The 27,595-nt window shown below is 45.3% G+C and overlaps 2 protein-coding genes across 7 annotated transcripts in view; one reads left to right on the top strand and one right to left on the bottom strand.

Moving 5' to 3' along the window:
* Positions 1-20,923, top strand: part of LRRC56 (leucine rich repeat containing 56) — a 95,952-nt gene extending 75,029 nt beyond the window's left edge. For all 6 annotated transcript variants that reach the window (XM_075928269.1, XM_075928270.1, XM_075928266.1 and 3 more), the window contains 7 exons: positions 7,497-7,674; positions 10,015-10,230; positions 11,723-11,787; positions 13,250-13,380; positions 14,749-14,942; positions 17,792-18,179; positions 19,402-20,923. In XM_075928269.1, the coding sequence (XP_075784384.1) occupies positions 7,497-7,674; positions 10,015-10,230; positions 11,723-11,787; positions 13,250-13,380; positions 14,749-14,942; positions 17,792-18,179; positions 19,402-19,597 (1,368 nt within the window). In that variant the 3' untranslated portion in view covers positions 19,598-20,923. The remainder of the gene's footprint in view (positions 1-7,496; positions 7,675-10,014; positions 10,231-11,722; positions 11,788-13,249; positions 13,381-14,748; positions 14,943-17,791; positions 18,180-19,401) is intronic.
* Positions 20,924-21,937: 1,014 nt separating this feature from the next.
* LMNTD2 (lamin tail domain containing 2) overlaps positions 21,938-27,595 on the bottom strand; it is a 70,328-nt gene continuing 64,670 nt past the window's right edge. The window contains exons 15-16 of the mRNA XM_075928265.1: positions 26,504-26,649; positions 21,938-22,153 (exon numbers count right to left, since the gene is read on the bottom strand). Coding sequence (XP_075784380.1) covers positions 22,007-22,153; positions 26,504-26,649 — 293 coding nt within the window. The 3' untranslated portion in view covers positions 21,938-22,006. The remainder of the gene's footprint in view (positions 22,154-26,503; positions 26,650-27,595) is intronic.

Raw genomic sequence — 27,595 nt, 5'->3', positions numbered from 1 at the left:
ACTGATGGATTATTTGTCTCCATTGTCTCCTAGCTTTTATTGGAAATGAGATCAAAATCTTTCCAACAGGACACCAGTTTGCATCTTGCCCTAGTTAGTTAAAATATTTTTAATCACTTAATATGGTCCCACCAAAGTGTTCTATATCCTCACATTAAGGGCCAGTTACTCTCAACATCTTACCTATCTTTTCAGTGCCTGAGAGGCCTCTGGAAACCCGTTGCATTATCTCTGCTCTTTGGGGACTAAAGTTCTCAAACATAAGAGATTATGTAGCTTAGTCAGATAACTATGCTGCAGTGTGTAAAAATGTCAGCCTCTTTTGCTGTGATTTCAGAAGAATTTCAGTAGTACAGTTTAACAGCATTAATCTTTCAATAGCTCTTCTTCCTTATCCCCCTCTTTGCATAGCTTTTTGGGGAAACCCCAAATAACAATTTTGAGTATGAGACTGCAAGAGTGTTTTCTCTCATTATTACTTTTGTGTGAGTGTAGTATAGTAAAAAGCATATTATTGCTGGTGCAGAAGAGCAAGGCAAAGCACCTCAAGTTAACAACACATGCATGTGGTTATCTGTCCATCCATATTAGAAATTTTCCTATCTCTCATACCACGTGAAATCCCAATACCCATGTTGAAATATACCAGTAACAATTAAAAACTTGATAGTGTTCAGATTTTTAATCTGGATATCTACCAAATCAGTATTTTCATACAGTGGCTCTGGGGCAGTCTTATAATCTGTTTTATGGCTTCAAGGAATGCCAAGAGGAAAAGTGACCTCCAAAATAAAACTTTAAAGTAGCATGTTAAAATGAGGAACCCTTTTAAAAGAACTATCACACTTTTTCATAGCATAGATCAGGGCTTAATAGAGATATTGTCTTGGTGACACGCCATCCTCTTTGTAGTCAAAATAATCATCCTCTCTTCCTCTTTGGGTTACATAACATCCCAGCAGCAAATATGGCAATTGTTTACATGCAAAAATAACTTCAGAAAAGTCCTTTATGTGATGTACAGTGCATGTGTAACCCACACACCTTCTGGGTGTGGTGTACTGTCCCACATAGTGGCACTTAGACCACTTACAGAGAGAGAGACTAAGTTTACTGTATAACCTCAGCTGAGAGCCTTAGCTCAAGTGGTAGCGGCTCATGTACTAAGCTCCATAGGTTCCAGGTTTGGTTCTGCCTATTGAAGTGACACGTGCACTTAAGTTAATTCCAGTTTTAGCAATGTTGTTGATTCCAGCAATATTTCCTTTACTTAAAATGGGGACATTGGAACAGGTAATAACTCTAAAACTGGAACCTTTAAAAATGGAAAATTTAACTTCACCCACTATAGCAGCTGGAAACAATAAGGGGAATCAATATAATTCAATAAACCAGCTTTGTGGAGCATCAGCAAGTACTCTGCAGACCATTGGTGAGTTGTGGATGACAATTTGGGAATCATTGTGACAGAACTTTTATCCGATTAAATGTATATTCTTTGCAAACTTTCTGGGTACATAGATAATAGTTCTACTGGGTTAAAACACCATCATTTTCTTCAGATTGCTGTAATTGCAGGTCTTCATCAGTTCTCAAACGATAAATGTGAGATACACAAATTAGGTTGAATGTTAATTGCAGCACAAGTCTCAAACCAAAATATAGTCTATGTAACCAATGTTACATAATGCATTGTATTGTAATGCATTTTCTAGGAATTGGATCAGTCTATGCTGATGTTACAAAGGACTGATAATGCATGAATAAGAAAGAAAACAAAGAGATGACACTATGATTCCTCTGCATCACATGCCATATAACTTTCCTGTTTACTCTAAATCATTCACATCCATAGAATTCATTTGCATAAGAATTTAAGCTTGAAGCTTTAGCATCTCTAAAAGCTCAGTCATGTAATGCAAGTATGGATATTTCAACCCATCCATATAATAATCATGAAGATTTGTATCACTTTTTTATATTTAATTATCAGCTTGATCACATCTGTCACTGAGCGAACCAGCACAGTGTAGAGTTTTAGTTGTCATGTTTTTTCTTTTCAGAGATTCAGTAGGCTGTGCCTTAACAAATTGCTCTACATTTGTTTTCCTTTTCTGTACTTTCAGAGGTATACTTCAGAGGCAGATACTGTAACTATTTATAATTGAAATGTTTGTTGTTCACATTTCATTCCTGGATGAAGACGCAATTAGAAACAAAAGTCTCTACAGAAGGAATTCCATGCCTGCTGCTAGTTGAAAGATCATTTCTTCTTGCTTGTTTTTATTCCCATAGAGATAACACAGGGCAGTTTTTGTCACTCCATAATTGTAGGTTGATATCAGAACCTAAGCAAGAGATACTAGAGCTATAAGGGATTCAGGTCCCCTTTGCTGTCCATTTCCAAACATAGTAATATACTCAAAAGATGTAATTATCACTTGATGTCTTCAGTCTTTAAAAATCATTTGTGATAGGCTCATGACATGACTGCTCTTGATTTGTTTAGATGATGAAACCAGGGACTGATTAGTATTATAATATGCTGGAGTGCAATGTGTTTTTGGAAGTGAAGTACACATTCAGAGTATGTAGCACACAGAGGGGAGCCAAACACCTGTGTGAATCCCTGGGCAAGGTGCAGGGGGCCAGCTCCTTGCTCCCAGAAGGGGTGGGGCCTCAGGTAGAAGGGGCAGGACTGGGACAGCCAGCCCTCTGCACCACCTGGAGCGCAGTGTCCCCCCTACAGCTCTCCATGCAGCGTGGCACTCCAACACAATTTAAAGGGCCCAAGGCTCCGGCCATCACCGCTGCCATAGTAGCAATGGCAATGGTGGCTGGGAGCTCCAGGGCCTTTTGAATTGCCCATCCCCAGCACAGTTGCCCCTTTAGCCCTCCCCCCTCTCCCCGGTTGGCAGGCCCGAGCACACAAGACACATTCTCAAGCAAGTTTTTGCAAAAGGGGATCTCTTGAGGAATTTCTAGCTAAGACTTTACCATCTAGAAATCCTATGCCATGCAGTGTCTTTCTGTCAGTCATTGCTTAGCTAGTGCACCAGTCACTGGGATAGCTAGATATAAAGAAAATACAAGAATTTAAGAAGATTCTTTGCTGTCCACCTATGAACCATCTTCTCTGCCCCTCTCTTGATTGGATTTTACCTCTTTGGGTCATTCTAGGAGAAGACAGAATAATCAGCCATTTGTTGCCTCACTACTGATGGGAGGTCTCTTCAGAGAGGCATGTCTTCAATCATGCTCTAAAAGAGGCAGCTCACAAATTCACCCTGACTCCTGTATGGGGAGTTCCACAGCCCTGAGACCATCACAAAAAAACATTTATTCCTCAGATCTAAGTTTCACCCTGGGCTCTGTCATTCCTATTAATGCTTTTGCCAACTGACTGAGGTACAGAAAATTCAGCCAAGAGGTAGAAAATAATAGATGTAGACTTACATTTGTTCCCCAATTTGGCAAGTCTAATATTTCGAGCTGCCTGCCATACTGTACCCCATAGGACAACCTCGGTAACAGCTCTTGTATTTTTTTATCTATAAAATGATTAACTAAATTTACTGCCCTTTCGTCAGACTCCCTGTTTGCTTTGTGTAATTTGATTTTCAGATGACCTCATCTTCCTCTGTCATCTAAACCAAACCCAACAACCTGATGATAAATACTGTAGCCCCTAATATAGCTGCTGTTTGCAGTATTGCTGCATGAGTGTAATATGATGCATCTCTCAAACAGGATAGCACTATAAATTGTAAACCTATAGCCAGCATACTGCACAAAGTACATGTGCTACGTGAAGGGCAGATGATTGGTTAAGGTTGTTCCTAAATGAAGATTAAAGAGTCAGTTAGTCAGGTTAGTATCTGCCTCTTCTTATCAGCAGCCAGCTTTATTTGACAAATTCCCCCTGCCAGTTTGTGTGTTGTTTTGTGAGATGGGAATGGGCAGTTGTTATACATACTGCTGCTGCAGAAAAATTTCTGTGAGAGGCAATATTGCTTGTGGGTGAGGACTTAGTTGACTGGGAATTGGTGATATAACATGTAATATTGTGAAAGACAAAACTTATCAGGACCAAATGACTGAATTATAGGTAGTGTGGCAAGGGCCCCTCTTATACTTGCCAGACTGCTCTTCTCCCCTTGGCGAAAAGGGTTTCAGACAAAGCACACCCTGTCTGTTGCATCAGAACAGTCAGCCTTCCCCTTAGAAGCAGGTTAGCCTGGTAGCCTGTCCCTGGGAGAATGTAGAGGACCATTGTTCCCTCAAAGATTTTCCATCCGTGAGCAGAGTGAGTTTTGTCTCGTGCACCAATATTGAGTTCATGTGTGCTTGTTTAGACGTGTGCCACTGTGGCACCCAAGTTATTAACAAATACCTTATTTATATATATTTTGTAAAATGTTATGGAAGAAAGAGCACTAAAACAAGGGATAATTAACAAGGTTCATGGGTTTAAATGTTTATTTAATGTGAAGCCAAATAAAAAGAAAATTAATACTGCAAAATTGTCAGTAGCCAACTCCCTCTGTTTATAGCCCTCTCTCAAACCCTCTCCCAGATAGATGTAGAGTAGATGAACTTCCTTCTAGTCCTATGATTAGTCAGAATGCAAACACCAAAAGGATGTTGGAGGGTTTGCTAACAATATCAGAAGTATGAGATCCAACAGAAAAGTTTGAAATACAGCAACTCTCAATTTTTATTAGAATACCAAGGCATGACCACAGTGCATCAATGCCCGAATGCTGAAAGAGTTGAAGGTATATCTAAGCCCCCTTTGTGCCTTCTGTATTTTCCATGTTGCCCAAAGCAAGTTCAGCTGCTGTTGTGTATTAAATTAGCCTCCAGGCTATGCTAAATCTGCACTGTCCACAGTTCCATAGATGTTATAGAGGCCAAGAATAAGCAGTTTTCCTCTAGTTTTTCATTGGCAAGATAGGGAGTCCCCTACCTACTCTGGGGATAAGACCCAAGTAGAGAAGTGAGATCACTGCCTTTAGGGTATCTTTGTGCCACTGGAGTGCAAAATGGCCACACTGCATAATGCTGCACAAATAGAATGGACAGTCAGGCAGAATCCAGAGCAGCAGTGACAGGAGCCTGTGGCACACTGCTATGGGCCTCTGCCTCTCTACCGAACAGGGAAGGCATTTAAAAGGTCTCCAGTAACCCTGTCTCAGCTGATCTGCCTAATCTGCCTCAGACAGCTCCTTGTCAGCTGCTTCTAGGGTTGTCAGGTATCTGGTATTGACCCGGACAGTCCGGTATTTTCGCCTCCTATCCGGTAAAAAAAAATCAGAAAATACCAGACACCTAAAATGTCCAGTATTTTCTGATTTTTTTTCCCTGCCAGGAGGCAAAAATACCAGCTACCTGGCAACCCTACACACATTCAGCAACCAGGCCTAGCCCCAGGGCTACTCCCGACCCAGTCCCTGGGCCGCTCCCGGACCCCTGCCCCCCTCTCCTTCTTCCCCCCCCCCCCCGCTTACCTGGTTCCGCATGGGAGCTCTCTTCCGGCACAGAGTAAGAAAACAAGATGGCCGCTGGCAAAAAAAAAAAAACCCACAAAAGCCTTAAAGGGGCCATGCTGGGTTTTTTTTGTATTTTGGGTTTTTTGCTTGTTTGTTTTTTGCTTAATAACTGTCAGGGTCCCTTCCCCCTCCCCCCCCCCTAACAACTTTGGTTTCCCCCTTTATTTCTCAACAGTGGTTGTTTTTTTGGGGGGGGAGGTGTTTGTTATTTTTGGATAAACCATCTGGCAACCCTACTTCTAATTGGTCCACTCCTTGTTAACAAGGGAGTTGGCTTTTTTTCTCCCTCCTAGGGCTACCTTTTTGCCACTCTGTTGCAGCCCTTTGATCTGACTTTGTCGCAGTAGATGTTAACTTTCAGGTGAGCCATCCTCTCACACTCCTTCACAAGGACAATTTTGCTTTGTGCTCTCTTTAAACTGCTAGTGAGTTAGAGACAGTCAGACATTGTCTGCTGCCTTCTTGAATCTAAATTTTTTTAACCAGTGTTGTAAAATGCATGTTCCTACACATCACTAAGTTTTCCCAAAGCTGAGATGTCATGTCTATGCAGGGTTCAAATCTGTTAGCAATGCCCAACATTCACCAGGAGATTCAGAACCATAGTGTAATAACCACCATCTGTAACACTAAATGTTTCTCTCCTACTGTTCATAATTCTTCAGTCATTGCTATATGCACATGGCCCATTTCACTTATAATTCAAAATGTCAGTTTATTAGTCCAGAAGAAGCTTCAGCCCCTCAACATGTGTCATAACTGACATGTGTGAATGGGAGGGGCCATACCAAAGTCTCAGAAAAGAAACCTAGATACAGTTCATTTTTGCCTTTATGCATCAGTCCTTGGCATATGCCCTCTTGAAGAAAAAGAGCTTAGATTTAAATTGAGTCATCTCCTCTAATATACAGAAGCATTCACAGGGTATGTCTAGACTGCATCCCTCTGTTGGCAGAGGGATGCAGATTAGGCAGGTCGACATTGCAAATGAGGTAAGGATTTAAATATCCCGTGCCTAATTTGCATAAAAATGGCCACCATGTTTTGCCGACTCAGCACTTTGTTGGCAAAAAGCAGCAGTCTCCAGTAGCCCTGTCTCTGTTGAGAAAGAAAGCCTTTTTTGACAGATCTCTTATGCCTCCTGTAAGGAGGTTTACAGGATCTGTCAAAAAAGGTTTTCTTTCTCGACAGATCCCCCTCTAGACTGCCGCTTTTTGCCAACAAAGTGCTGAGTCGGCAACATGCGGTGGCCATTTTCATGCAAATTAGGCACAGGATATTTAAATCCCTGCCTCATTTGCAATGTCGACCTGCCTAATTTGCCTCCCTCTGCCGACAGAGGGATGCAGTCTAGACATGCCCACAGTGCCTCCCAGAGCTACATATGCAACACACCTGGCTTAAAATTTTACCTGCAGTCGCAATCTAGCTCTGAGGGATTTGGCACTTGTTAGTGTGTCAGACATTGGGTTTGGTAGCCTTCCAGCCTAGGCCCATCATTTTAGTCTCAGTATGGCCTGAAGTTGATGCCACAACCAGAGAATTCCAAACATAACGGGAGGAGGGTGCTTATGGGTTGAGTTTCTCCAATCTTCCTATGGAGAGCAATGTATTGTTTGCAATTTTGTATGGCTCCCAGATGCTATTGTAATAGGTGCTGAGGTAATTGATTAAATAACTTGCCAAACAGCCTTTTAATTTGTGCAGTTTGTGTTGTTGGTACATCAGTAACTTGAGTAGTGGTTCCATCATAGAGAAGCACAGTGAGATTTTAAATGCATGGTTATATTTCTATTTATTCTTTGAGATGGGTTGGTTTGTCCCTTCAAAGCATTCTTCAAACTATCCAGTGGTCATAAAGCGTGAACACCTCCACAGTGCTTATAATAGTTCAGTTTCTCTTTGAACAATCTGTTAAAATGACCATACTCTTAATTTTTCCAGGTACCAGATTATAATTACAGAGCTGAAGTGAAAAAACTCATCCCACACTTAAAGTATTTGGATGAAATACCAGCAAATCAAATCACCATCCCTCTCTCCAGGAAAATGAACAAGGATTGGCTAATTGTCAAGGAGTCTATTAAGGAAGGCAGTTTATCTAAAGACATTTCTGGCTTAGGTATGTCAAACTTCCCATGAAGGTACATTTATTGGTTTTGATATGTAAGAAAGAATAAGAGCACAGCTAAGATCCCAAGCTGAGCTTTCAGGAAATTTGAATTTTTTACTTGGAAACAGCAGAATGGCTATAGAATTCACTGTAGGACAATAAATATTGAACTTCACCATGCTATTTTCATGGTCGCTCTTTGGAATGTAACTGCACTTTAAAACTTTTGGCCAGAATCTTCACCCCACTGAGGCTGCTTTGTGCTGCTCTTAATCAGCCAGTGGGGGAGTCTTTCTTCCTGCATTGGGGAATCCTCCAGTGCCAAAGGATTCCATATGATCGGCTATGCCATCGAGTCAGGTGAATAGCTAGGATAAATTGAGTTTGGCTAGAATCCCTCTCTTCTCCAGAGATTTTCCAAATGTGGCTATGAAACAATGGGAGTAAGTTAGAGCAGCCCTGAGGTTAGCTCTAGGACTAGAGAAATGTAAAAGTGGCTTAAACCATCCACCATGTTTCATCTGCAGTTGAGGTTTTAGCGCTTAGTATTTTCATGTATGTATATTTTGAATTGAGCAAGTCAAGTGAAATCTTGGAAATGGAAGGTGGTATGATGGCTCATGAATAGTGACCCATGTAACTACATGATGGTATATTATTTGGGAAAGCTACTTCTTAAGAACATAAGAACAAAAATACTGCATCCAACCAGTGATCCCTCTATCCCAGTATCCTGTCTTCTGACAGTAGGCAGTGCCAGATGCTTCAGAGGGAATTAAGAGAAAATGCAGTTATGGAGTGATCCATCCCATCATCCTGTCTCAACTTCTAGCAATCTGAAGTTTAGGAACACCCAGATATAGGATTGTATCCCTAGTGATCTTGGCCAAAAGCCATTGAGGGAGCTCTCTTGCATGAACTTTAGCTAATTCTCTTTTGAGCTCAGTTATAGTTTTGGCCTTTACAACTTCCCTTGGCAATGAGTTCCGCAAGTTAACTCTGTGTTGTGTGACGAAGTACTTCCTTATTTTTGTTTTAAACTTCTGCCTGTTAATTTAATTGGATCACCCTTGATTTTTGTGTTATGCTTTTATATATTGCACGACATGTGCGTTACCATATTCATTAAATATTACAAAGTATTTCCTATCACTGCTTCTATTGCTTCCCATTAGTGTGGGCAATAAGGTTGACTTCCTCATCCGCACTGTTGTGGTATGCTTGCCAACTGCATACCATTAAAGATACAGTTTATTTTAGAATAAATACACAAACTTCTCATTTATTTTAATCCCAGTGGTTCCAAATTATTAGTTGTAGTACAGGCAGTCCCCGACTTACGCCCCGGAGCTCGCAGGCAGCGATCCGCCACCTCGACCTCTGGGGCGAGAAAAGCTGCTCCCGGTGCCCCTGGTCTGCTGGAGACCGTCTCCAGCAGACCAGGGGCACCGGGAGCGAAGCCACAGCCGCGGCGGGTTCCCGCGCTTCTGAGGCTTTGCTCTGGCAGTATGTTCATTTTTTTTAAATTGTATCATGTGTGTTCATTTTTTTTAAATTGTATCCTTTGGTATATATGGTTGTGACTGTTTTCTTCCATTATTTGATCTGAGGAAGTGGGTCTGGCCCACGAAAGCTCATAATCTAATAAACCATCTTGTTAGTCTTTAAAGTGCTACATAGTCCTGTATTTTATAAAAATTTGATCCTTCCATGGTACCTCCATGGGCTCCGTAAGTTTGCATTACAGAAGAATAGTAAAGTTGGGAAGCAAAAACAGCATAGAATGGAACACAGAACAGGGCATGCATATTATGTTATAATATTTTATTCATGTTTGTATTTTTACTTTAAATGTTAAGCACTCAAGTGAGGAAATTCCAAACATTTTCTCTTCTTTAGTGATGTTAACTTAGCTGCTTTGCATTCTGTATGTTTTATAGCTTTGCATTAATAACAAAGGCTAAGATTTTTTTAAATCAATCAGTGCCTAACATGAAGTTCTTAAATAAATGGCCTGATTATTAAAAGTGCTGAACCCCCAGTATTGCAGGACAGCATTCTTCATTTGCCAGTGTATTGCTTAATATCTGAAATGATTTAGAAACTGTGTGAAAAATATGGGTGATCATGCTGGAAGGTGGCCAGAGAAGTATCCCTACCAAGGATGCAGAAGACACTGTGTGGCTGTGCTGGGTGTATTATTTACATTTAAGCTCCTCAAAGCAGGAACTGCATTTTTTTCTTATCTCTCTAGCACCAAGCATGTTGCCATTGCTTTGTCATGACTGTGCAATGATAAGGTATTCGAATACTGCGTTCTTAGACGTATCTCACGGAAATCTCTGTTAGATTCTTATCCAGAGACGACAAGAAGAAGACCTGGCTCCAGTCCGAGACCTACCACTGCTCACTTCATGTCCGCTTCCAGACCATGGACTGCACAGAGGCCAGCTAGTGCAGAGAAATCTAGCAATGTCCCTTTGCTGTCCAGTGGTAGCACCCTTGCAGAATCCACTTTCTCTAATGAGATATTCCTAGAGGATGACTCCAGTGACTTGACACATGGTGATGATTTTTCTTTATTCTTCCCCAGTCACCCCTCTTTCAGCCTCCCCTCAAAGTGCTTCCAGGTGCTCACAAAGTTCTTTTCACATGTGCTCTCAGTAACACCCACTAGCACTAGTGGCACAGTGGCTTGTCCATGACTGGTTTCTACATGTGAAACTCAAGCACAGTGAGCTTGAGCTGCTTTTTCATTTTCTCCTGAGGCAGAAGGAAAAAGTCTTTTGGGGACAGCCTCCCATTTTACACTTTGAAAGCTATATATTGCTACAGAGTGCCCTAATGAAAGGTAGGCAATGTCTCCCCACTTGCTATTTGTTAAGCAATCTGCTCTCAGGTAGGATTTGTTCCCTTATTTTTATTAAAACCTGTTCTCATTAACCCTTATCACTAGATCCCCCATTTGCTGGGGTCACTTATATCTAATTTATATGCAAACATGCAGAACTGTCTGGACACAGCATTGTGTTAAAACACTGGAATAATGTCCCAAGATAAACTGTCCCTACAGAACATCCGGAGGACAGAAGCTGTGTTGCATGCCTCCTTCACAAGTGTGTCAAAAGGTCAGAGTGTGTGGTGTGCAAGCTTCATACTGATATTCCTGTAGGGATCATTGCTGTGAGTGAGTGGCTGTAGCATCAGTTTCCAGAGCTGTATCTCCTAGTTTAAGGGATCATGTCACTGATTTAAAATTTCCGGCCTGCTAGCTATCCCAAAGCTCTAATTGTAGTGCAGTACCCAACCACCTAGTGGCTGGCTCTTTCCTCCTGGGAATACTGCAAAGTCTGCACAGCTCTCCAGAAGAAACTGGAGGACCTTCTGTCACTCTGCAGCAATTTTTCTGGCTAATTCAGGCTCACTGCTGATGGCTGAGATTTGGATGTCGCTATCTCCAAGCCCGTTTCAGAGCAGCCAACAGTGTAAGTAAGCCAAAGGAGTGGGAGGGTGAGGAGATCTTCACCTTAGCTGTCCCAGAGCTGGCCCTCTGCTATAATTAAAGGGGAAGACAAAGGAGCCTTTGAGGGCCACCAGCAGGATGCACAAGAATGGCTGAATGGGAAATGTCTGGCGGGGTCCTGTTTTGATCCAGGTGTGAACCCTTCCTCAGATTTCTGGGTCAGTTGTCACTGAGACGGCTGGAGTGCTGCAATCTGATCAGCTCTTTGGAGACACGCTAAGTGTGTAGGCTGTGTTCATTTCTCCCTGTCTTTTGGAGTTGTCTTTCCAGTAAACCCCAGTTCTTCTCAGCTCTCTGAGACAGGGAGTTCAAATGCTCAGCAGGACCAGCTGAGCCAGTGAAGCAGCCCTTTGCTAGCACTGAATACTCTGCGTTTAGCAAAGGAAATGGAGACCAGCTCCAGAGAGTCGATGAAACCTGTTCTATCCTTGTCTACACGAAAACAGAATCTCATCAGGGCTGTAATCAGACTTAAGAACTGTATGAAGTGTAAAAAGCTGGTGCAAAATGACTTGTTTTGTTTCTTTTGGCTAGGAATCAGCCGCGTTATATGTGGGAATCCTATCAAAGCCCTTCATGCACGGAGACAAAAGCTAGGTGTACGTCTTTTTTCCTATATGCTTTCCCTTCCTGCTGGACAAACCCAAATGACATGAGTTCTGCTGAGATAAGATGAGACACTCCTCCCCCTCTCCTCCAGCTACTGTTTTTATGGATTTCCCCTCCAGTTTGTAGTCCAGAAAATGATGTATAAAAGCAATGAGTCTTGGAGGAGGTAGAAGGTCTAAAGGCCTTGATTCAGCAAAGCCCATAAAGAGACTTGGAAGGCCAAGTGAGACATGAAGAAGGGCAGGAGAGGAAACTTGGACAGCTGGAAGATCAGTGGATAAACAGAGTGGTGAGGGGGGTCATGAATCTGAGAACTCCAGGTTTCCTGTTCTGGGAGGGATTGGAGAGAGCTGGCAGGGATGTGTCAACTCAAAATTGAAATCAGCAGTGTCATTTAATGAAAATGTTCTCAGACACCAGCTGCGTGATCATATATAAGAAAAAGAGGAGAGAAGCAACCGGTAGGAAAAACCATCGCTTTCACTAGAGGGAATTAAAAACAAAGGACTGTAAAAGAACAAATTAAAATTACATGCCACATCCTGCCTTCTATACTCACAAAACTTGCATAGACTTCCCTGGGATCTGAGCAAAGCACAAGTACGGACCCCAGGATTTGGTGCTGGCTTGCAGTGGAGCTTGGACTCTAGGACCCTGGGAGAGGGAAAGGTCACAGATCCTTGGCTCTAGCCTATGCCCAAACATCTGCATCACAATTAAACAGCCCCTTCGCTCGAGCCCCACGAACGTGAGGCACAGGCCAGCAATGGGTGTTTGATTGCAGTAGACATACCCCTGTGTAGGCCCTGAGTTAGCAAATATGTAAACATGTGCTTAACTTTATATGTGCTTTGCTGCCTTGGGGTCATGTGATTGACATGACACACAGATCATATAATTTCACGTGTCATTCTTGATAACAGATACTAGAAAGATCACTGGAGGGGAGGAGAAGGAAATGGAATTGTCCCTTTTCTCTGCCTACCCTACCAACCAATTAAGCTTTTTGAAATAAATTAGAGCTATCAGATTTAATAATGGTATGACCCAAATCATATGGTACACAGTCACATCCTATGATCTATGCCTGAAATGCTTGTTGGTGCAGCTATTACAGGTTCAGTTCAATGTAAATGTAGAGCTACACATCTGTGGGGCGAGACTCAGACATGTCATTAGCCTCCTAGTTGTCATAATGCTGGGTTTCTGCAGTGAATATATAAGAAACGTATTATTGTAATGGATTGTAGCTGGGAGTGTCATATTCAATATAATATTTAAAAAAATAAAATTACATTGTCATGGATAAACTAAAAACCCAACTATTGCATCAAAAGCTTCATCAAAATTCTGATGCCCAGCATTTGGAAATTGTGTTGTTGGCAAAGAGGAGTGAGTGGTAAATTAAATACCAAATTATCTGTAGTAACTCTTCTCAGTTTTATTTTTCAGTCTGTAGCAGTGAACCCTTTCCAAATGCCTGGTCCCAAGTTGGAGCACAGCTTTGACTCTGAGGAAGCTGAAGATCCAAGCCGGGAAGATGTCTTTACTGATTTGAAGGCATGGAGAGAACAGCATAACCAGTAAGAGTTTTGGATGATTCTAAATTATCTTACAGTACAATGAATTGCAGGGACTCAGTGTTAGGGTTGCCAGGTATTCTGTTTTGAACTGGACAGTCCAGTATTTGAGTTTTCTGTTCGGGAAACAAATTGAGAAAATATAAATGAGAAAATAGAAATGTCCAGTATTTTCTAAATGAGATGGAATGTAGATTGTGATGTAATGTCAAGTGTGTCCGGTATTTTTGTTGAAACCATCTGGCAACCCGACTCAGTGGGCCGTCTCTGTAATAAGGAGAACTTTTCAGCCACCTCCTGGCAGTCTGGGAGAATTGCATTTCATTTTGTAAATTCACATCTAGGCAGGCAGAAATAGTATAGTGGAATCTATTTGCACACTCCAGGCTTAGTTTTCCCTTCTGCGGAGAACCTCATAGGAGGGACAAAGAGGGAGAGGAAATCTCTGGGCACTGTCCATGTTGATTGTAGGGAGGCTGAGATGTCCAGGCTGTTTCTGGGTCTGTGAACCCTCCCTCAGACCCCTTCCTGGCAAGTGTCTTAAAAAGACATCCCTAGTGTAGAGGGACTAGTGGGCAGAGGAAAATGAATACAGCCCAGCAAAACTGCCTAAAGGAGAAAGAGACTGATGGGCTCCTCCTTCCACTGCCTACCTCTCCTCCTCCCCCAGTACAGCCACTTTCCGTCCCCTCACCTCTTGCAGATTCCAGATCTCTGGAGTGCCCTCTATGTGGCTGGTGGCAAGTTATGAAGTGTGGGTGGGATCAGAGGGAAATCGTTGTCCTGCTGTCCTGCTACATGGGAAGGGTGACACCTGCAGTAAAGGGTGCCGTTAATGTGTTCCCTTTTCCCAGCAGGTAGGTTATTACTAGTCCTAGCAGTGTTCTCCATTAGAGAGCAAGGGCAGGGTCTGCAAAAGCATTTGGTATTAACCTAACTAAATGGAAGTTTTCTCAACAAATTCAGTGTGCCTTGGATCAGGCCACTTTATGGGCAAAATTCTTCTCTGGTCTGGATTGGCAGATTTCTGCCTTGGTGTTCCATGCACCAAGGGAGAAGACTATTGAGCTGAGTTTCCTCTGTGGATCATAGAGGCAACAGTTATCCTAGAGATAAAAATGCCTTTATTTCAGCTCTGCTCCCTTCCTGCCCCAGCAGTAATAATTGAAATCTGTCATATTTTACTTGTCTAGTTAAAAGTTGGCTGAATCTGAAACAACAAAACACAGGCTGGTTAGATATCTAATGCACTTTATCTATATTTGTCTCTAAACAGCAGTGACCCCACATGAACTGTTCATGCATGTGAACACTCCTCTAAGGTAGCACAGTGGGGGGTCAGCTAAAACTGTAGAGCTTAACATTTGTCAGGTGTCTGAAAATCATTCAGATGGAGGAGCCCCAGGTGCTGAAGATACACAGTGATGAGGAAGAAGCAGAGGAGGAAGAATGCAGCCTGAGTGACGGCTGTGAGGATGAGCTGAGAGAAACTTTCGATGAGGATCTCATTGAAAGTGTTTCACCAGATTCCTCCTGCCAGTCCCGTCTTTCCCAGTCCTCCTCAGGTATTGGTCTCACTTAGCTGTCTCCCTTTATAGGGAAGAATTGACATATGTTACTATGGTCTCTTTGTAATCATTCACTGTTCTGCTCAGCAACATGGCTATAGGAAGAAATACTGAAGCTGAAATACATTGGAACGTATTCTCTATTGTCACCCAAGCAGAATAACAAATTGCATTCATTTAGGACATATAAGGCTGGATTTCTCTCCTAGCATTTTAGTGACACAACTGCTCAAAGGCCATTCTTCTAATTGTATCCTTAGCCTAAATTCTATACATAAATCAGTATAAGTGCTGAAGTAGGAGTGCTGGATGTACCGCTGCAACCCCCTGTCTTGAAGTGGTTTCCATTACATACAGGGGTTATAGTTTGGTTCAGTGGTTCTCAGCACCCCACTATACAAATTGTTCCAGCACCTCTGTCAGTCAGGTACAGTTTAATCTTTTTATGGCCAGCAGCAACTGGATCTGTGCTACAGGCAGTCCCCGGGTTACGTGGATCCGACTTACGTCGGATCCCTACTTACGAACGGGGCTTTTCTCACCGCAGAGGACACGGGCGGCGTTACCGCCCAGACGCGCTGCGGTCCCGCCGCCCGCATCCTCCGTGGCGAGAAAAGCTGCTCCGCGTCTCCCTGGTCTGCTGGGGGGGAGCGCAGCAGACCAGGGAGACGCGGAGCAAAGCCGCGGAGGATGTGGGTGACGGGACCGCGACACGACTCGACGGTCCCGCTGCCCGCGTCTCCCTGGTCTGCTGGGGGGGGGGGGGGCGCAGCTAGTGCGACCTCCCCCCAGCAGACAAGGCTTTTCTCGCCGCAGAGGACGCGGGCGGCGGGACCGCCAAGACGTGCCGCAGTCCTACCGCCCACATCCTCCGCGGCGAAAAAAGCTGCTCCGCATCTCCCTGGTCTGCTGGGGGGGAGTGCAGCTAGTGCGCCCCCCCCTTCCAGCAGACCAGGCTTTTCTCGCTGACGCCTGGGGTAGAGCAGCTGGGGGGCTGCCGGGTTTGTCCCACAGCGCCGAGGTGCGGCGCTACTGGACCAACCCAGCAGCACCCCAGCTGCTCTGTCCTAGCCGTCCCCAAGAGCAGCTGGGGTGCTGCCGGGTTGGTCCCACCGCGCCAAGGGTCAGCGCTACCAGACCAACCCAGCAGCACTCCAGGTGCTCTGCCCCAGGCGTGTCAGTTTCAACAGCGGCTGAATCTGGACGCCTGGGGCAGAGCAGCTGGGGCGCTGCCGGGTTGGTCCCCGCAGCGCTGCACCTCGGCGCTGCGGGGACCAACCTGGCAGCACCCCAGCTGCTCTACCTCAGGTGTCCCCAAGTCAGCTGCTGCTGAAACTGATCAGCGGCTGATTCCAGGAAGCTGGGGGCAAAGCAGCTCTGCCTCGGGTTTCTTGTAGTCAGCCGCTGGTCAGTTTCAGCAGCGGCTGAATCGGGGACACCTGGGTTACCCGACTTACGTACAAATTCAACTTAAGAACAAACCTACAGTCCCTATCTTGTACGTAACCCAGGGACTGCCTGTATATATAGAACGTTTCTAAAGACAAACACACACACACACACATATCCTTGGTCATACATAGGGCCCTTCATTTTCTGTATTTATTTTATTTAATTTTTCCCAGAAATTTATCAACGTTTATTAGCACTACAAGAAATATAAGTGAAAATCAGGGAAAAAGGCTATTGATAATTTTTCTGGCCAGTATTAGAGTGTATTTAATTGGTAGACAGAAAGATGGGGGGGGTGGATATTCAGTGGATTAATGCTTTGCATTCTATTCAATGTGGCTTACTGCAGAACTAAAGCAGAAATCAAAACACATTGCCACTTCTTAACTTAAGAAAACAACAGATTTCTAATCCCCAAATAAAATGTCATGTGAATAAACTGTTTTAGACTTAGAGCTATTAGCCTATAAATATTACATTTAATAATTGGCCCACACCATTTGCAGCGCCTACAACTCAGCTTCATCCTTCTCTCCTGTTTTTGTTTTTTGAACACTTTCAAATACTTCCTTGTGTTCTGAAACATATTCGGAGACAGATTTTTATTTTCTTCCCATTTCAGTATCTTACATCTTTAAACCATTATCTAGCAGCTTGACATGTGTACGTGGTAGGCATGAGATTCATCAATATGTTCAAATGTGCACACGCTTCAGAGCTTGTCTGCGTGCATATTTTCTATTGTGTGTATCTTCTAGACTAACACATAGCCTGACTTAAAATGGCAGCTTTGCATGTAACACCCCTAATACATGTCTCTCATTCAATGTATTGTATTTTCCTAATAAAACCAGTTATTTTTATATCTTTGATTGATACCAAAGTAGGGTGAAAATCAGAAAAAGCAATAATATTTTTTGTGAACCCCTGGAATTTTTCAGTAAAAATCGGTTTTAAATTAAAATGAAGGGACTTAGTCATACATCATCCTCAGGATTCTTCTCCTTCCATGTGTGTAACAGCTAGAGATCATATGAGCTGAACTATAAACAGTAAAAATAATATGCAAAAATATCTGTAACATTCAAATACTTTCCCTTATTCTAATGCTAACTTGAGAGCCATGTTTGCACTTCTGGGTTTGGTAAAACTCAGTATCTCTTGATCTGCAGTTTTCTGATGCTTTAAACGTCAGTGAGTTGGGGTGCACTCCTATGAACTGCTCAGAGCCCTCCACTCTTACTGGAAATAAAAGGATTTGAGGTGATCATCACTTGATCCAATGCCAACGCAGTCTTTCCAATGACTTCAGTAATCATTGAATTGGCCCATTAAGAATTAGGAGGTGAACTGTCCATGCCAGGAAATCAGTGTGCTTCCATGTTGTGTTTCAGATTCATCACATGCCCAAGAAAATGTGTTGCCCACCAGTCTGAATCGCTCTATGGTACCTTCTCCTCCAAAGAGCCCCTCACCTGCATCTAAGCTGGGCGTTGCAGCTAGAACCTCAAAAGTAAGAGACATCAGGGTTAGACGTCTGAAAGTGCCCAACCAAAAAGATGCAGCTCAACTGAAGGACTATTCCCAATCAAGAGTTAGCACAAAAACAGCAGCCCAGCTTGTAGGTGAAGAAATTGCTATTCTGAGTCTGCACAGTGCACCTACAACATGTGAAGCATCGCCATTGACAGCTGAAGGGACCTATTGGACCAGTGAGACTGTTGGCAGGCAAACCAGGAGGTCAATTTCAGGACCAGCAGCTGTTGGATCAACAAGTGTCAGGTATAGTCACTAGTTAGACAACTTTTCTGTAGGGTTCTGGTAGCCATGGAAGGGATTTTATTGGGGAAGAGAAGTGCAGCCCTATTGACTCTGATGTATATTGCACCAGAGTCTGAGCCCTCACCTAGATGGTAACTACTGTATATTCTGTAGAAAGCACTGCTTTGTACCTCAGTGACCTGCGCATCATATTAAAAGTCTCAGGGGGTGGCCGCATTAGTCTGTAACTTTAAAAACGAGTAGTCCGGTGGCACCTTAGAGACTAACAAGATTATATAGAAACATGAATTTTTGTTTTACCCACAGAAGCTCATGGTTCTATATATTTTTGTAAATCTCTAAGGTACCACAGAACTCCTCTTTTTTATGCATCATCTAGTACATGCAAAACTAAAGTAATATATTCTTACATGGTCTCATAACTTGATTACTGCTAACAATCAGTCTCAATACTAGCACATCAGATACAAGTGTTTTCCTTGAAATTTACAGTAATTCACTTTAAAAGGAAGTTCAGGGGGAAAAGCCTTTGGTAGGTGTCATGTAAACCAAATAAAACTTTTTATTGCTCATTTGAAACTTGGAGTAGCCCAGAATGTGAAAATTTTGATTTCCAGGTCCTGTGATAGTTGTGGTACAGAATCAATATGAGGGCTGTTCCTTGTACCATTTGTTCTGATCCCTCCAAATGAGTATGAGCTATTTTCCACATCAGAGAAATGTTTCACTCTGTAATCTAGCTCTTCAGTTGCCCGAATGTTAATCAATGTTCCCGGTATACCCAGATAAAAGACATCATCTGTGTGGCAAGGTAGGATTCCTGTCTATGCTGGTAGACAATGGTAGAAGACACTGATAAAACAGCAGATATGAAGGGGACCAGCAATGAAAAGTTAAGAATAACCCCAAAAAATAAAGACTTAGAGAATTACATTTTCACATTGTGCACTGATCTGTCTTCTCAGGATAGAATTCCAATGTCAGCCTTTCTATTAGTCCTTCATCCATATGGAGATGCTGTACGTCTATAGAAACTGGTAACCAATCTAATGTTCTCAATACTATCTGCAGGGGACTCTTCAGAGAACTGTTATGCCAACCTTCTTGTTTTGCCCAGTGCTGGAAGTTCTTGGTTCAATTCTCAGGTGAAACCAGGGGGCTCACTCAGTTTCCCATGATAACTTGTGCCATCTCACAATAGCATTTTTTTTCTTCCCTTCAGAGCCACTGTGGATAGGAGTGCCCCCAAAGTGATCAGTCATCACCTGCCAGTTGTCTGCTCCTCCACAAAAACCTTGGAGAGGTTTGCGCCGAAGAATGTGATCCACCACCCCCTGACTGCCAGGACTGCCCTGCAAAAGCTTCCAAGCAGGCCCAGCGTCTCAACAGCTGCTCAAATTAAGATGCCAAAGTCATAGGGAATACCCCATGTAGCCATATATTTTGGAGCCAAGTCGGACCAGACCCACAGTGCTCAGTTGGAGTTTGGGTTCGCCTCACCTAGCACCAGCAGCACTGATGCTGTATTTTGACTTCTCGAGAGAGCTGGATATGTTGAGAGAGCTGCACAAGCGGAGTTGTTTGAAGTAACAGCTAGATTAGTCTCAGTTACAGCTGGTCGGAAATGCCTTTTCAAAAAGCACCCTCTTATCAACTCAACAGTTGATTAGCTTTTTATTAAATAAAAAGCAGCTATCTGTATAGTCTTTGTGTGCTGCAAGAGACAAGAGTTGGCACACTTGGCTTCTCTGCATTAATCCCCATCTATATTACTAGGGAGCCTGCAGTGACACAAGAAAGGGAAAGTTTACAGTCCTTAGACTCAGTGCTGGACAGCTGGCACCAAAGGGCCCTTGGTTTTCCCTCTTGCATCCAGCCTGCAAACTGATGGACCCAACAGCCTGCTGTCATCTAAACAGGCTCACGTTCTTTGGATCCTAAATGTTCAACACACAAGTGAAACAATTGAGAGTGGAGGGGATTGCTGCAAAGACCAGTAACAATGATTGTATTGTAGATGAGCATGCATGTTCCCTTCTCACCTAGAAGAGCAGAAATCCAATATGCGGGAAGTCTAACTGATTTTAGCACCAATTCTCTCGCTGACATTTACCACTTCAGTCTGTTTGTAACCTCAACTAGAAGGCTATGGGAAGGAATACTGAAGATACAACTCATTGGAACATTAGTGTGTCAACCTGATGTGTCTCTGCTCTGACAGAACTCTCACCACTTCCCCAGGACTGATGGCTAGATATCTCAGGTCTGAATTTCACCCAGCGATCTTGCACAAAAGGGGGGTTTTGCGCAAAAAGGCGCTGTCTACACAGCGCTTTTTTGTGCAAAAACCTCTTCCGCAAAAAGACTCAGAAGAGAATATACAAATGAGAGCACAAAATATGCAAATGAGTGTTCCATTTGCATTTCCTCTTCCGGGAAAAGTACATAGTGTAGCCATAGCCTATGTTGGGATAGGATGTAAAGCTCTGTAAGCTGATTTAAATGATTGCATAATGTGATATAGGTAAGAGTGACTGTGGTATATGATCTGAACAATGCCAGATGTTCTCAAACCAAGCATCACAAAATCTTATTTTTTTTCTACTTTCAAATTAATATGTTAGAGATATTTTCTGGAAAACAGTTTAAAATACATGAAATTATGCAGTTAGCCCTTGTATAGTTTGTTGCCTTTACCTCACTAGCCTGTCTTGCTAATATTAAAAAAAAAGGAATACAGTGTACCATTGAGCCCAAATCCTTCAACTTGCTCCTACTTCTCTGATACCCATTCCTCTTACAAAATAGTTAGGAGCAGAAGCCAAGTTCACATTCTCTCATCAGGCTTAAGAAAGAAACATCAATCAAATACATTAAGTATTGAGTGGCAAGCAGTTCCCCAAAATCATGAGAGTGTTGGAGAGATTTCCAGTCAGTCATCACAAAACAAAGTGCTTGTGTAATTAAACTGGCATCTAACATTGACTCTATGCCAGTGTCACTGAGCATAAACAAAATAAATGGACTGTCTGGCTCAATAGGATAGAAGAGAGAAGAATGTTAGGGTCTGATTTTCAGAAGTGCTGGGTACTCACAGTGCTGGGTGAAATCAATCGGAGTTGCAGATGCTCAACACTTGTGAAAATCATGCGCTGCTTATAAAAACTATGGAAAAAGCAAGTGATATTTAGGACCACCTGCTCCAAATGGCCCCTAGCCATTCTCTCAGTTTGTGCTTGTGCACACAAATTGGGCACAGAGTTAGAAGCCACTTCTGGAAATGGCCATGGGATCTTTTCCAGGAGAATACAGGCCTGTATATGTTTATTATCCAGCAGGCCTCCCCCTGGATTCCAGTGATGGCAGGCAGGGAGAAATGATGACTCATATTTGTGTCTATGGACTGGTAAGTTAACAGGACCATTGTGCAGGAGCAGAGTAAGCGACAATTAGGAATGCCTTTGTGGACTCAGTGGGAGCTATCCCTCCCATTTCTGAACTTTGTCGGTTATACAGGCCGTCTCTCCATCCTGCCCCAATAATACTACTTCAGATTAAGAACACCATGGGCCGCATCATGACTGCAAAAGTTCCACAGTGAGCTTACCTACAGTGTCCTGGCTGTGCTCTCTGTGGAGATGTCAAGTGATAACAGCCATTGTGGGCAGCATATCCTTTCATCACAACCCCCCCCCCACACACACCAATTACTAACCAGCTCCTCTCCCCTTGCTGACATAAGCCACGTGGCAGCACAGTCACTGGACCTGCATGGCATTTATTTAAGAACCTGTGCTAGCTTCTTGTGTCACCCATTAATCAGTGCATCATCTAGTAGGACAGTATCTCCTAAGCTGTATGTCGGTGGTGGTAGGTAGGTAAGCCATGTGCTTGAAGCCATATTTAGATCGAGCACTCTTCTGTCCTATCAGCGCCACCGTAGGAATTGTTGTATTCAGAGTTGTCTTGAAGACCTGAAAAGTGAAGGTGGCATAAGTAATAGGCATGTTATGGGATCCCTGGCTGGTGTTTGCCTTTTTGGCTCCAGTGAACTTCACCATGGATTTCACCCATGTCTAGTGTTCTCTAATGGGAGGGACTTTTTTTATTCCCAGGAGCCTTAGGGTTGCCTCCTCTACTCTGAAATGCAGGGCCTAGTTCATGTGTCTGCCTGTAGCTTGAAAGCAATGACAGGAGTGTGGATTTACTCCAGGCCTTATGTCTCATTGCTGCATCACAGTGATGCATCTGCACAGCTACTGCTGTGCCCAGGACACAAGATGCCACAAGGACAGATTATCCCACAAGGACACAGCAGGAGGTGCTGCAACCACCCACCATCCAGCTTCCAGATGTCACAGTCTTTATTTTAACTTCAGAGACACACGCAAAAAAGTGGTTGCCCTTCTTACATGTGGTCCTCTTCTCACCTTACAGCTACAGTCCTCTTGTAGGAAAGTGGAGATCAGAAGGGGGGGGGAGTGTGCTTCCCGGGTGTAGCACACTTAGTCTTGGCCTGGACCCACGAATGGCTGCATTCACAGTCCGTATCACAAGAGAGAAATGAACTACCCTCCCAGGCCCAGCTCGCACACAGTGCTGTGCAGTGGCAGACCTCACAGGAGGGTGAGCATTCCCAGCTCAGATGAAGAAACTGAGGTAAGTGAAATGACTTACCCCCGGTTTCACAGCACACCTGTGGCAAAGCTGCTGATTCCCAGGCGCCTACACTGCTCCTTCCATATGTGCTGTAATTCACTTTTCACTCCCTGGAAATGCTAATTACTTCTAGAAGAGGGCAAAGGGAGCTCAGCTAGGCTCACTTCATGGTGTGGGGCCCGATTCGGGGGAATTGGACGAATTGGCCTAAGGCCAGCCCTGGTCAGACCAGTAATAGAAAACTGTCCATTAAGTCCCAACAGCGCCCTGAACCTGGAAGCATGGGCAGCGATTTATATGGGCTCGTGGTGCCCATGCTCCAGTATTCAGAGCCAGGGGCCCTGCTCCACCAATATGTGGAGCTGGGTCTCTCCCCCGACCCTGCCTGGAGTGGGCCTCGGCCCCCACCATGTGTCTCCCCCATCCTGGCCCCAGAGCGTCCCTGCAGTGCGCAGCTTTAAGTCCGGCTCCCCCTCGCCGGTGTGCGCTGCCAGATGCTGCTGCCATGCACAGCGTTCTCAGGTGAGTGGGGATATGCCCGGGCGTGACATGACATCACAGCCCGGGACTTTAAAAATGCTCGGTGCCGCATTGTGCCGCACTGCCTAGCTCCAGGTTTGTTGTCCAGGGACTTCTGGGGCCCAAGCGCAGACTCTGGCCTCACAAGGCAGAAGGTAAGGTAAGGGGAGGAGGAGGGGCTTGTGCGGAGGGGGAAGAGGAAAATGGGGGAGGGGAAGAAAGGGGCTTGTGTGGGGGGGAGAAAACGAGGGAGGGGGTCGGAGAGGAAGGGGCTTGTGTGGAGGGGGAGGGGGAAGAAAGGGGAAGGCACCAAGAGCCAGGGTGGAGGAGAGACAAATGCCAGGGAGCCAAGTGCAGACAATGAGGAAAAGGGCAGGAGGGGAGATGTCAGTGGGAGGGGGACAGGGTGATGCTGCAAGAGGAGAGGATAAGGGCATTGGGGGCTAGAGGGGTGAGGGGCAGGTGCTGGGAGAAGGCTTGAAAGGAGGGGTGGGCATGAGAAAGGTGGGGATGGAGCAAGTCGTGTGAGGGCACAGAGGGGCAGGAGGGGAATGGGGGCAGAGAGTGGTGAGGGGGTGGGCATTAGGGAAAAAGGGCAAAGGGGGCAGGGACAGTTAGGGAAGGGGGAGGCACCAGGAGGGTGCAGGGCTAAGGGAAGGTACAGGTGCAAGGAGTTTTTGGGGGTGAAGCAGAAGGGCAGAAACCTGCAGGGGAGGGACCAGCAGCAGAGGAAAGAGGCAGGGTAGGTGTGTAGAGGGAGGTGTTAGGAGAGGGGATAAGGAGGGGTAGCTCACATGATCAGAGTGGGGCTATTGGGGGAGTGGGCACAGGGAGGAGAGAAGGGCTGGTGGAGGGGGCAGGTCAAAGGAGAGCTGAGGGCAGTGAGAAGGGCAGGAGTCAGGACAGCAGATGAGGGTGAGGAGTTGGGGGGCATCAGGCACCAGGGGAGCTGATGGAGCAAGGGGAGGAGACATGACAGCAGAGGGAAAAGGTAAAGGTTTATAAAATATTTATAAATAACTTGGGTGCCACAGTGGCACATCCAAACAAGCCACAGGAACTCAGTACTGGTGCACAACACAATTCATTCTGCTCATGGGAGGAAACTCTTAGGCTATGTCTACACTGGTGGCTTCTTGTGCAAGAACATCTTGCGCAAGGGTTCTTGTGCAAGAAGTCTTGCACAAGAACACATCCACACTGCCATGTGCGAGGTGTGCTTTTGCACAAGAGTATCCATTGCAGTGTGGGTGCTCTCTTGCGCAAGAAAGCTCCGATGGCCATTTTAGCCACAGGGGTTTCTTGCACAAAGAAATCCCTGCCGAGCATCCACACAGCCCTATTGCACAGGAGGGCTTACACCTGTTAGAAAAGAGCATAGCTCTTGTGCAAAATGCCCTTTCTTACCACGCCGTACTGTAAATGCTCTTGCACAAGAGCAGGCGGGCAGCGTGGATGCTCTGTGGGTTCTTGCGCAAGAATGACCATACTTGGTTAATGGGGGTCAGGGGCATGATTAACAGGGATCAGGGTGTGTGGCTAATGGGGCACCACCAAAAGTTATACAAACCTGCCCGGAGGTGTAAGTTGAGCATAGGGTTTCCCTGTGCTGCTGTGGGATGGGGGAGTGTTAGCTATCTCCGGGACTTTGCGGGGGAGGTAGCTGGGGATATTTTCTGGGTCCCCTGTTGAAACTTTTGTGTGCGGTGTGTGGTGTGGGGGTTTTTGTTTGTTTGTTAGTTTGTTTGTTTGAATTGGGCCCCGCACTTCCTAAAGCCAGCCCTGGGTCTGACCTCTGCACTCAGCCTGCAATACCTCCATCCCCAGCAGCCTGGCTGCCTGAATCTGATGTGCAAGCGTACGTGGAGTTTAACGCTTAAGGAGGCATGTGGCGCAGCACAACGCCAGCGAGAATGGAACAGCAGGAAAGGCGGTGAAGAACAGAAACAGCCTGACACAAAGGAAGATTGGTGGTCTCATCTCTAGTGCTAGTGGATGCTCCATCAAAGCAGCAGAGAAGCTCTGTAAAATTAGCAGTCCCCAATTTCAGAGCTCGCACCATGAACAGGCTGTGACACATCAGGGCTGAACTCCCCTGGCAGGTCTGCAGGGTCAGAAGCTGACACTGGTTTCAGCGAGGGTCATACACCTTCCACCTTTACAAGTGCCAATAAATAAATCAATAAATCAGGGCCTTGTCTTATCTCCTAAGAAATGCTGTGTGATGGGATGCACGAGAAGGGAGTCACTGGGCTCTAATTGGAAATGGGATTCATTGCAGATTTCTCTGTGTGTGTTTCACTGAATCTCACAGTCCCCCTCTTGCAGGCCAATGTGACCAGTTTAGGAAGCTAGTAACCACACACCGGCCCCTTCGGCCTTGTAACTGGACAGGAATGGACAGGAGCTGCTGCCTTTAAGGGTTTGCCAGTTGCTGCCACGTTAACATTTAGGGTATGTCTAGACTACATGGCTCCATCGACAGAGCCATGTAGATGAGTTTACTAGACATAGGAAAATGAAGCAGCGATTTAAATAATCGCCACTTCATTTACATCAAAATGGCTGCCGTGCTGTGCTGATCAGCTGTTTGGTGGCACAGCGGGGCAGTCTGGATGCGCCGCACTCGACAAGGGAAGCCTTTGTCGACTGCTCTGGTATGCCTCATGAAACGAGGTTTACCGGAGCGGTTGACAAAGGCTTCCTTTGTTAACTGCGCCGTGTCTAGACTGCAGCGCTGTGCCGGATCAGCTGATCGTCGGCACAGTGTGGCGGCCATGTTTATTTTAATGAAGCGGGGATTATTTAAATCCCCGCTCCTTTGACTATGCCGAATAAACTATTTTACGTGGCTCCGTCGACAGAGCCATGTAGTCTAGACGTAGCCCCTGCGTGCCCTCTGTGGGGCTGGCATTACCGCTCACCCTGGGCACATTCCTCTGCACCTCTTTTTTTGGACAAAAATTGGGCATTTGTTCCATTTTCTCTTGCCAGTTGATCAAATTTGCAAGAGTAACCAGGACAAATGCCCATTTTTGCCATAAAATTTGGGGCGGCTGAGACAGGGCTTTAAAAATGGACTGTCCCAGTCAAAACAGGTCGTATGGTCACCCTACTGTGTCCAGCACTGTCCGGGAGTTACTTACTCTGGGTTTCGGCTCTGCAGTTGTGGGCTGCCTTCCACAAGGAGCAAAATCCTCCTCCTTCTCTGGCTCCTGCTCCTCCTCCTCCTCTTCCTCCTCCTCTTCTTCTTCGCTGAGTGAAAAAGAGGAGTCTCTCTCCTTGACTGCTCCTGAAGAGAGAACCCCAGTGATTTCAGAGGGAGAGGCGAGGAGAAGTTTGAATCATTTGAATCCTGAGGAGACTTGGAGAAGTTTCCTAATTTGCATTTAGGAAATGCCAAAAGCCTCCACCAAAGCCAAGGCCACTAGGCACTGAGTGCACAGCCAGGAAGCAGAAGCAGTAAGTGTCAGCCAGGGGGTTCCGCCTTTCCTGGGTGGGATGAGCCAGGTCCCCTGGCAGTGCAACCATTATCCCCCCCAAACCCATACATAGGTTTGGAAACATTGGTGCAAAATGAGGGCCCTACATCAGTGGTTCTCAACCGGGGCCCCCTTGGGGGCCGCCAGTGGGTTTCAGGGAGTCCATCAAGCAAGGCCAGCATTAGACTCGTTGAGGGCAGAAAGTCAAAGGTTCCCCAGCCCTGTTTACCCTCCTATGTGCTCTCCCCAGTGTGTCCCCTTGGCCTGCCTATCTGCCACCCTGGGGGATTTAAAATGGCCCCAGGGCCCCCACTGCCACCACCAGCAGCGCATTGGGCTAGAGTGACTTCCAGCCGCTTGCTTTGTGTGGCTGCCAGCACAAAGGCCCCTGGAGGTGGAGGAGCCTCCATGTGCTGGCCTCACCCTGAACACCCCTGTGGCCACTGGGAAGCGGGAAGACCCCCAGCCTCAGAGACACCGCCAGAAGGGGGTGCTCCAGGAAAGTGCTACATCCCTGAACCAGCTCCCAAAGCCTGCATCCCCTCCTCCCCTGCAAACTCCCTCCCCCACTCCTCCTCCCCTGCACTCCCTCCAGCCCAACCCAAATCCCTCCCAGAGCCTGCACCCCCCTGTCAGTACTCCCTGCCCCCGCGCAAAGCCAGCACCCCAGACTCCTCCCACGCTCACATTCCCTCCCAGAGCCTTAGGCAAGTGGAGGGAGGGACCTTGTGTGGGAGAGGAGTGTGGCACCACCAA

Source organism: Pelodiscus sinensis, chromosome 4 (genome assembly GCF_049634645.1).
Source record: "Pelodiscus sinensis isolate JC-2024 chromosome 4, ASM4963464v1, whole genome shotgun sequence".
NCBI lineage: Eukaryota > Metazoa > Chordata > Testudines > Trionychidae > Pelodiscus > Pelodiscus sinensis.
Note: the sequence above shows the minus strand (reverse complement) of the source record. Positions and strands in the feature narration are given on the sequence as shown.